The sequence below is a fragment of the Leucoraja erinacea genome, chromosome 10 (genome assembly GCF_028641065.1).
Source record: "Leucoraja erinacea ecotype New England chromosome 10, Leri_hhj_1, whole genome shotgun sequence".
Lineage (NCBI taxonomy): Eukaryota > Metazoa > Chordata > Chondrichthyes > Rajiformes > Rajidae > Leucoraja > Leucoraja erinaceus.
In genome coordinates, this window is record NC_073386.1 from 57,559,250 (window position 1) to 57,570,425 (window position 11,176).

General features: G+C 50.1%; 1 protein-coding gene across 1 annotated transcript in view; it reads right to left on the reverse strand.

The window, feature by feature from the left end:
* Positions 1-11,176, reverse strand: part of LOC129701273 (procollagen galactosyltransferase 2-like) — a 248,648-nt gene that overhangs the window by 22,660 nt on the left and 214,812 nt on the right. Inside the window, exons 7-9 of the mRNA XM_055642427.1 lie at positions 7,145-7,221; positions 5,841-5,947; positions 646-778 (exon numbers count right to left, since the gene is read on the reverse strand). Coding sequence (XP_055498402.1) covers positions 646-778; positions 5,841-5,947; positions 7,145-7,221 — 317 coding nt within the window. The remainder of the gene's footprint in view (positions 1-645; positions 779-5,840; positions 5,948-7,144; positions 7,222-11,176) is intronic.

Sequence of the window (11,176 nt, forward strand, 5' to 3'; positions counted from 1 at the left end):
ACCGTGCACTATAGGGATTTAATTGAATAGGCAACACGATGGGGCAGCAAGTAGTTCCTGCCTCCTCCCAGAAACAGAAAAACCGGCGTTGACAAGTTCTCCAGTATTGGATGTGGGGTTGGTTGGGTTGAGTTGAGTGGAGTTGAGTGGAATGCAGGGATACAGCATGGAAACAGGCCCTTAGAACCACGTTAGGCTATCGATCAACCCCTTTTACACTAGTTCTTATTTAGTTTAGTTTAGCATTCAGAGCATACAAGCAGCAAAGGGCTTGTTTCCACACTGTAACACCCACCTGGGTCCCATGTGGAACCAGCGATCCCAACTAGAACATTAGACAGAACTATCCTACCCACACGTACCCATTCCTATTTTTTACATTTAACAAGTCCATTGACCGACAAACCTCCGCGTCTTTGGAGTCTGTGGGAGGTACAAACCGCAAACCGCAGTTCCATCCTACACAGGTCAAGGGGAGTTGACCCTGATATTCCATTGCATTGCCAGCACCTGTAATCGGGATCGAACCCGGGTTACCAGGGATTTAATTGAATAGGCAACACGATGGGGCAGAAAGTAGTCCTGCCTCCTCCCAGAAACAGAAAACCGGCGTTGAAAGGTGCGGGTTCAGAGGCAACGTCTTACCTCTTTCCAGATGTTGTAATGGCTGAGGAAGCAGCCAATCTCCCCCCTTGTAAGGATGCGGCCTGAGTAGGGGTCATGATACCCTGGCAACATTTCAATGTGAAGTGCCTTCAGGTGGCTTGTGTTGAGGGCCCTGTGAACACATAATATACGTCGCACAGTAACCTGAAGTGGAATCTACAACAACACAGAATGTAAACACAGCTCCCAATGTCCGGTCAGTATCTCTCTCAAGTCATTTAAGAAGGAACTGCAGATGGTGGGAAATTGAAGGTAGACAAAAGTGCTGGAGCAACTCAGCGGGTGCAGCAGCATCTATGGAGCAAAGAAAATAGGCAACGTTTCGAGCCAAAACTCTTCAGAGTTTTGGCCCGAGCGTTGCCTATTTCCTTCACTCCATAGATGCTGCTGCACCCGCTGAGCTCAGAAGAAGGGTTTCGGCTCGAAACGTTGCCTATTTCCTTCGCTCCATAGATGCTGCTGCACCCGCTGAGTTTCCCCAGCACTTTTGTCTACCGTCTCTCTCAAGTCAAGTCACAAAATGCAGGAGAAATTTGATCCTGACTACGGGTGCTGTCTATACTGAGTTTGCACGTTCTCCCTGTGACTTGTGTGGCTTTTCTACGGGTGCTCAGGATTCCTCCCACACTCCAAAGACGTGCAGGTTTGTTGGTTAATTGGCTTGGTATGCATGTAAAAATGTTGTCCCTAGTGTAGGATAGTGTTAATGTGTGTGAATCGCTGGTCGGTGCAGAAACAGTGGGCCGAAGGGCCTGTTTCCCCACTGTATCTCTAAACTAAACTAAACTAATTCAATGGATCAGGCAGAATCTCTGGAGGAAATAGACAGATGATGCTATAGGTCAAGATTAATCCTCCCCCGACCTGTATCTACCTATCACTCCCCAAGCTTCGTCCCAACACCAACTTTCTTCCTGCTTTGTCTTCCCTGCTACAATCAGTCAGAGTGCCTTCCATCTGAGACATCGTCTATCCACGTTCTCCGGCGATGCGGACTGATCTGTTGAACTACTCCAGCACTTTGTGTCTTTTTTGTAAACCAGTATCTGCAGTATCTGCAGTCGAAGCGGAGGGTTTCTGTTGAAACGTTGCCTATTTCCAGCCACTCTGAAGAAGGGTTTCGGCTTTTTTGTAAACCTTCGCTGCCCCCGTTCATCATGAAGAAGGGTTTTGGTCTCTCTCCAGTCCTTCGCTCCTAGATGCTGCTGCAGGCTGAGTTTCTCCAGCTTTTTTGTGTAATCTGCAGTTCATCATATCTACGTCTCTCTCCAGTATTACTGTTTCAGGATGAACCACGTGTTTGCAGTCAGGTATATTAATCTAACGTTAACACCCTTTTGGACAGTTTGTAGCATACTATTTACATTTTGTAGCATCAAGTGGTACAGTGAAAAGCTTGTTTTCTTTTGTTTTGGAAGCATCTACACTTCACGCTGCCTCGGCAAGGCCAGCAGCATAATCAAAGGACCAGCCTCACCCCAGTCACTCCCTCTTCTCCCCTCTCCCATCGGACAAGAGGTACGGAAATGTGAAAATGGATTCCGGATTCAGGGACAGTTTCTTCCCGGCTGTTATCAGGCAACTGAACCATCTTATCACCAACTAGAGAGCGATCCTGAGCTATCATCTACCTCATTGGAGAACCCCGGGCTATGTTAATTGGACTTTACTGGACATTATCTTGCACTAAATGATGTTCCCTTTATCATGCATCTGTACACTGTGACTGGATAGCACGTAACAAAAAGCTTTTCACTGTCCCTCGGTACACGTGACAATAAACTAAACTCAAACTAAAGCTAACAAGTAAAACTATTGCCCCCGTCCCACTTAGGAAACCTGAACGGAAACCTCTGGTGACCTTGCGCCTCACCCAAGGCTTCGATGAGTCGCCAGAGGTTTCGGTGACTCGCCTGGAAAGCCTCGACCGAAGCGTGAGTTGCATCTACTGACTAAGGATCCTACAGGATCCACACACACACACACACACACACACACACACACACACACACACACACACACACACACACACACACACACACACACACACACACACACACACACACACACACACACACACACACACACACACACACACACACACACACACACACACACACACACACACACACACACACACACACACACTGGGGGCCAGGGACAGCGGAGGGAGCGCTGTCTACGCGATGAAGATGGAAGGGGGGAGTACGGTGAGTCCTTTAGAGAGCGCTGGGGGAAGGAGAGAAGGGGGGAGAGAAGGGGGGGGAGAAGGGGGGGGGAGAAGGGGGGAGAGAGAGAAGGGGGGGAGAGAGAGAAGGGGGGAGAGAAGGGGGGGAGAGGGGGGAGAGAGAAGGGGGGAGAGAGGGGGGAGAGAATGGGGGGAGAGAGAGAGGGGGAGAGAAGGAGGGAGAGAGAGAGGGAGAGAGAGAGAGAGAGAGAGAGAGAGAGAGAAGGGGGGGAGAGAAGGAAGAGAGAGGGAGAGAGAGAGAGAAGTGGAGAGAGAGAGAGGGGGGGAGAGAAAGGGGGGGGGAGAGAGAAGGGGGGAGAGAGAAGGGGGGAGAGAGAGAGAAGGGGAGAGACGGAGACAGAGGGAGAGAAGGGAGAGATAGAAGGGTGGAGAGCGAGAAAGTGTAGGGAGAAGGAGAAAGTGTAGGGGAGCGAGAGATGGGGAGAGAGAGAGGAGGGGGGGGAGAGGGGGGGAGAGGGGGAGAGAGAAGGGGGGAGAGAGAAGGGAGAGAGAGAGAGGGAGAGAGAGGGGGGGAGAGAAAGGGGGGGAGAGAGAAGGGGGGAGAGAGAAGGGAGGGAGAGGAGAGGGGAGAGAGGAGAGAAAAGGGAAGGGGGATTGAGGAGGGGGAGAGAGAAGAGGAGAGAGAGAGAAGGGAGAGAGAGAAGGGAGAGAGAGAAGGGAGAGAGAGAAGAGAGGGGGGAGAGAGAGAAGGGGGAGAGAGAGAAGGGGAAGAGAGAGAAGGGAGAGAGAGGGGGAGAGAGAAGGGGAGAGAGAGAAGGGGAGAGAGAGAGGGAGATAGAGAAGGGGAGAGAGAGAAGGGAGAGAGAAGGGGAGAGAGGGAGAGGGGGAGAGAGAGGGGGAGAGAGAAGGGGAGAGAGAGAAGGGAGAAGAGAGAAGAAGGGAGAGATGGGGAGGGGGAGAGAAGGGGGAGAGAGAGAAGGGGGGGAGAGAAGGGTGGTAGAGAAGGAGAGAACGGGAGAGAGAGAAGGGAGAGAGAGGGGAAGAGAGAGAAGATGAGAGAGAGAAGGGGGGAGAGAGAAGGGGGGGGAGAAGGAGGGAGGGAAGGGGGGAGAGAAGGGGAGAGAGAGAGGGGGGAGGGGGGGGGGGAAGAAGGAGTGGAGACAGTTTTAAGAAGTTTATTAAAGTTAGCGGGCATTTTACCTTCCGGAGGATCTTCTAGATCCTGAAAACCAAAGATCTTACAGGATCTTTACTGAAAACTCCAATGAGGCAATCAAAATGTCCGGTCAGCGAAGGAGATTGCCTTCGGCTGCCTGTAAGTAAATAGCGACCCCACTCCACTGGCTTTGACTATTTTTAGTCGAGGCCTGTTTTTTTTTTTTTTAAATAATCGCACGAACATAGAAGAAGCCTCGACCACGCGGAAACCACTTTTCATCATCAGGGAGAGAGACCAAAACCTCCGGGAACCTCACAAAAACCTTGGGTGAGGCGCAAGGTCTCCAGAGGTTTCCGTTCAAGTGGGACGGGCTTTAAAAAGGTTGAATGCGATCCAATTAAATCAGGTAATGTTATGCATGGATACAATCAATACAAACAAGTCCAACAGATGGAGCGAAATGAAAAATACCAGAGTGTAGAATATTGTTTCTCAGCATTGTAGCATAACAGTTCCTGGGAAAAAGTCCAACGTCTGCAATGAGGTAGGTTGGAAGATCAGGCCAGTACCCCAGCTAATGGAAAGACCATTCAGAAGCCTGATATTTGAAACCCACTTGTAAGCCAACAATGTCTGTTTGCTAGACACAAAGAGCTGGCGTAACTCAGCAGAATAACTGTATATCTCTCATTCCCCTCTCCCCTGACTCTCAGCCTGAAGAAGGGCCTCGACCCGAAACGTCACCGATTCCTTTTCCCTAGAGATGCTGTCTGACCCGCTGAGTTACTCAAACTATCTTCGGTTTAAACCAGCATCTGCAGTTCATTCCTACACACTATTAGCCCTGTCCCACTGTACGAGTTCATTCCAAGAGCTCTCCCGAGTTTAAAAAAAAAATCAAACTCGTGGTAAGCACGGAGCATGAACATAGCGGGTACGTCAGAGCTCGGGGACGTCTCTTAGCGCTAACAGCAGGTACTTGTGAAGACTCGCTAATGAGAGGTAAGCACGGGAAGACTCGTGAAGATTTTTCAACGTTGAAAAATGTCCACGAGAGCCCCGAGTACCGACGAGTGGCCATTACCGTAAATCTCCAAGTTCGAATCAGGGCAAACTCGGGAGAGCTCTTGGAATGAACTCGTACCGTGGGACATGGCTATATGTATGTTTGTTATCAGCTGAAACTTTATGCCTGCTGTTCCAACGACTCATCTCAATATGACTCCTTTGCGGTCATTGCTAATGCCAGTGTTTACCTATTACCCACCACTGGTGACTTGAATGGTTTGCAAACAACGTGTGCAAGATCTGTTGGGCAGCACAGTGGTGCAGCAGGTAGAGCCGCTGCCTCGCAGCGCCAGGGACCTGGGTTCGATCCTGACCTCGGTTGCTGTCTCTGAGTGGAGTTTGCATGTTCTCCCTGTGACCGCGTGTGTTTTGCTCTGGTTTCCTCCCACATCCCAAAGACGTGCGGGTTTGTAGGTTAATTGGCCCTCTGTAAAATTGCCCAAGTGTGCAGGGAATGGGATAACATAGTCGGCATGTTTGGTGTGGAGATGCATGAAACATGAAATTAAAGTGATGAGTGGAAAGGGTTGGGGACGTGCAAAGATTGGTGAAGGGAGGCGAGGTCAGTCTCAGTCCACCCCACGACAGAAGGGGGCGGATTGTTGTACAGTTTGATAGCCACAGGGAAGAAGGATCTCCTGTGGTGTTCTGCGCTGCATCTTGGTGGAACCTGATGAACTTCCTGATGAACTTGTTGATCCTGTTAGTGTCTGCGACCTTCGCCCTGCTGCCCCAGCACACTGCAACATCAATACTTACTTCCCATCCACAGCATCTGCTATCTTGACATCAATGTCCTGTTCATACAGTGTCCGCAGCATTCGATCCCTCCGGTCCTTCCTGCGTTTGAGGTTTACCATGAAGATCTAGGCACAGATTCACGTAGAATTAGGGTGGCCAACTTTCTCACTCCCAAATAAGGGACAAACGGTCAAAATACGGGACAAATCCCCGACAGCAATTCATTGACCGACTCGGCCGTGGCTGGGTGAATGATGAGTTGGCCCGGGTGCTGGACGACACACAAAGCCCAGCCGGCGGGCCAGCTGAGGAGTTTTGGCCCGGGCCGCGCGACGTTACGTGCAAAGTCCGGCACCCCGTCCAACTCATGAACCGATGATCGGCCGTGAGAAGGAGGGGTGGTGGTGTCGGTGGTAAGAGAAGGTATAAAGGTCACACAGTTGGCAGGGCTGCCGACCGACGGGGCCACGGGCGAGGTGCTGCTGCTGCACTCCATGGGCTGCACTACGTCGGGACGGGTGAGGCGGGGCTAGACACGGCGCTCCGACCCGACAGTCCCCTCGACCCGAGTAGTAGCGGTCAAATACGGGACAAGGGCGGTCCCGTACGGGACAAACCAATTTAGCCCAAAATCCGGGATGTCCCGGATAATACAGGACAGTTGGCAACTCTACTCGGTGGTCAGCGGGGCTTGTTTAACGCTGTACCTCTAAACAAGTAATAGATATTTAAATATTCATTAGTGTCACAACCTTACTGATTTCTGTGATGAACATCCCGTCTGAATATAAAGTAAATCATGACACATGCCAGAGCTGTCTATTTTGCCAATATAACTTCATCAGCAGTGATCAGGTCAATCCATGTAATACAGGAAAAATCGAGATCCCATTATACACTAGATGATGAGAAATCATGAGCCTGCTCATTTAGTTCTCAACAGAAGGCTGTGAATATTGAAATCTGGCTACAGCACTACACTTATTGATCATGTACAACGAGAACATTAATTTAAAATAAGATAGACACAAAAAGCTTGTGTAACTCAGCGGGTCGGACAGCATCTCTGGAGAAAAGGAATGGGAGATGTTTCGGGTGCAGTCTAAGTCTGAAAAAGGGTCTCGACCCGAAATGCCACCTAATGCCGTCTGAGCCGCTGATATTCTCCAGCTTTTTGTGTCTATCTTCAGTTTAAACCAGTATATGCGGATCCTTCATGCAAAACTAATGAAAAAGAACAGGCTTCCTGCATTATGCATGGTCGTTCACACACGACAGCTCATGTTGAACTCAGAGGTCAGCAATAACAATCTATCTCTCACCTCATCAAAGCCCATCTTGTCTGGGTTCCTGGGAGGCAAGGAAACGTGGATGGTAGGCTCCATCGGAGGGTCATCGACTGAAAAACCAACAACACAGTTATGTTAGTGCACTTTGTCTCTCTTTCATGAACATCACAGGTAGACAAAAGTGCTGGGGAAACTCAGCGGGCACAGCAGCATCTATGGAGCGAAGGAAATAGGCAACGTTTCGGGCTGAAAACCTTCTTCAGGTTTCGGCCCGAAACGTCGCCTATTTTCATCGCTCCATAGATGCTGCCACACCTGCTGAGTTTCTCCAGCACTTTTGTCTACCTTTGATTTTCCAGCATCTGCAGTTCCTTCTTAAACACATGTACATCACAGCATGGTTTGGGTACAGTTCCATCCAAAACCGCAAGAAATTGTAGGTGCAGCCCAGACCATCACACAAACCAGCCTCCCTTCCATTGACTCCATCTATACTTCACACTGTCTCGGCAAGGCCAGCAGCATCACCAAGGACCCCGGCCACTCCCTCTTCTCCCCTCTCCCATCAGGCAAGAGGTACAGAAGTGTGAAAACGCACACCTCCAGATTCAGGGACAGTTTCGTGTCAGCTGTTATCAGGCAACTGAACCATCCTATCACCAACTAGAGAGCGGTCCTGATCTCCCATCTACCTCATTAGAGACATTCAAACTATCTTTGATTGGAGGTACACAAAAATGCTGGAGAAACTCAGCGGGTGCAGCAGCATCTATGGAGCGAAGGAAATAGGCGACGTTTTGGGCCGAAACCCTTCTTCAGACTGACGGATTTGATTGGAGTTTACTGGACTTTATCTTGCTCTAAACATTATTCCCTTTATCCTGTATCTGTACACTGCATACTGCTTGATTGTAATCATGTTTTTTTTGTTGACTGGATACCATGCAACATAAAAAAGCTTTTCACTGTACCTCAGTACATTAATACAATAATTAACTAAACTGAATTAAACTAAACTAATCATCGTGCAGTTTGGAATATTCATTATAAATGGCCGGTGAATCTTAATGTAAACTCAAGGAACTGCAGATGCTGGTCGACAAAAAAAGACACAGAGTGCTGGAGTAACTCAGCGGGTCAGGCAGCATCTCTGGAGGCCATGGAGAGTTCTTCATCAGCCCGATGGTAGTGTGGGAATAAAGTCTGGCAAGTGATAGGTTGATACAGGTGGGGGGGGGGGGGGGGGGGGGGGGCAGTTGATTAGAAGATGATTAGACAAAGGGTGAGAGGTGAAAACAAAAAATAAAGTGAGGTAAGGACAGAAGGGGAAGGTACAGCCATTTAGAACGGAGATGAGGAAACACTTTTTCTCACGGAGAGTTGTGAGTCTGTGGAATTCTCTGCCTCAGAGGGCGGTGGAGGCCGGTTCTCTGGGTACTTTATTTCAAGAGAGAGCTAGATAGGGCTCTTAAAGATTGCTGTGTCAGGGGATATGGGGAGAAGGCAGGGATGGGGGTACTGATTGGGGATGATCAGCCATGATCACATTGAATGGCGGTGCTGGCTCAAAGGGTTGAATGGCCTACTCCTGCACCTATTGTCTATTGGCTATAAATAGGTGGAAGAGAAAAGGGGGGGGAGAGAGTGGTGAGATTGGTGTGGATCCAGGTGGGAGCCCAGGGAGGGGGGGGGGGGGGGGGGGGGTAAAAAGCTAGAGGGATGAAGGGGGGGGGGGGGTGTTTGTAGGTTAGCTATTGTAGAATTCAATGTTCATGCTGTTGGGCTGTAAGGTGCCCAAGTGGAATATGAGGCGCTGTTCCTCCACTTTGTGCTTGTTGTGACTCTGACAATGAAGGCGGCCCAGGACAGAAAGGTCAGTGTGGGAATGGGAGGGGGAGTTAAAATGGTTAGTTATAAGTTGTGTGTGTCCTTCTTTGTAAACCGGCATCTGCAATTCTTTGTTTCTACATTCTAGGTTATGTTGAGCAGAGGTGATATGAATGAGATCTGTTCCCTCGCTGTATCTTATAAAGTGGCAGTCGGGACTGATCAAACTATTCTTCTGCACATCTATCTATATCTATTACTAAAATTCTCATCTTGTCCTTTTCCGGTTTGTGTTGTTTTTAAATTTGCGCAAAAAAGGTATCCTACATCGCTCGGATTTTTCATCACCTTACTCACCGTTCTCCTCTGCTCCAAGTCACCAAGTTTTGTTCCGATCGGTGAAATATTACAAAAGGTATTGGTCTGTTATTCACCGAGACGGTGGCGCCCCTTCCGGCACGGGCGGGGGCTGCTGTGTTCGCGAGCGGGTGAGTGGTGGAATATTGCTTTGGGGAATGGGTTGCGTTGGGGGACCAGGCCTCCCGTGTGACTGGGACCCACTTAGTCCAGTTTAATTTAAAGATAAACTTTAGCCTTTGGAGATACTGCGCAGAAACAGGCCCTTCGGCCCATTGAACCCGTGTCTAACAGCAACCACACCGTACACTAACACTATCCTACACACACTGGGGACAATTTACAATTTTACTGAAGCCACCTACAAACCTGTATGCCTTTGGAGCGTGGGAGGAAACCGCTAAACTGCTTAGCTGTACTAAAGGGAACACAAAAATGTTGTGGTTTCAATATACGTTTGCTACATTCCAGCCTCCCACCACTAGGGTCGCCAACTTTCTCACTCCCTAATAAGGGACAAAAGGTCAAAATAAGAGGCAAATTCCCGACAACAATCCGTTGACTGACTCGGCCGTGGCTGGGTGAATGATGAGTTGGCCCGGGTGCTGGACTGCACACAAAGCCCAGCCGGCGGGGCCAGCTGAAGAGTTTTGGGTCAGGCGCGCATAAAACCGGCGCCCCATCCAACTCATGAACCGATGATCGGCCATGGGGGGGTGGTGGTGTCGGCGGTAAGCAACGGTTCGAATGTCAGACAGCTGGCCGGGCTGCCGACCGACGGGGCCACGGGCGAGGCCCTGCTGCTGCACTCCATGGGCTGCACCACCTCGGGACGGGTGAGGCGGGGCTGGACGTGGCACTCCGACCCGACAGTCCCCTCGACCCGAGTAGTAGCGGTCAAATACGGGACAAGGGCGGTCCCGTACGGGACAATATACGGGATGTCCCGGCTAATATGGGACAGTTGCCAACACTGGTCTCTACCCTCTGTGTAAAAAACAAAGTGCCCTGCACACCCGCTTTGAACCTTGCCCCTGTAACTTTAAAGTTGTGCTCTGCAGTCCATGTCATTCCCACCCTGGGAATGAGTGGCATGTCTGTGGGTTGTGTAGGGGGATGATCAGACATGGAGATAAATCCTGTTTAAGAGGGAACTGCAGATGCTGGAGAATCGAAGGTTACACAAAAAAGCTGGAGAAACTCAGCGGGTGCAGCAGCATCTATGGAGCGAAGGAAATAGGCAACGTTTCGGCCCGAAACGTTGCCTATTTCCTTCGCTCCATAGATGCTGCTGCACCCGCTGAGTTTCTCCAGCTTTTTTTGTGTAACCATGGAGATAATCCTCATTGATGGACTCCAGCAAGGCAATTGGTGGTGAATTCCTTGCTGTTTTTTTTGTGGTGAGCTGCAGCCACAGATGTTGACAGCACTTTCCCTTTCTCCCATTACCAGCAGCCGGAGGGACTGGATAAAGCTCCAGCTGCCTCACGCAGCCTCCAGCTCTCTGACCTCTGTGGTCACAATGCTCTCTGGTAATTAGTGGGCACACAGCCTCAACACCTGGCCAATTCAAACCACTCAACGCCCTTTTTAGCCAGGCTGCATTGGGCAGCACGGTGGCGCAGCGGTAGAGCTACTGCATCATGGCACCAGAGACCCAGGTTCGATCCTGACTACGGGTGCTGTCTGTACGGAGTTTGTACCTTCTGCCCGTGACCCGTGTGGGGTTTCTCCGAGATCTTCGGATTCCTCCCACACTCCAAAAACGTAAGTGTTTGCAGGCTAAGTGGCTTGATATGGACAGGTACATGGATAGGACAGGTTGGGACCAAATGTGGGACTAGAGGAGCTGGGATATGTAGGCCAGTGTGGGCAAGGTGG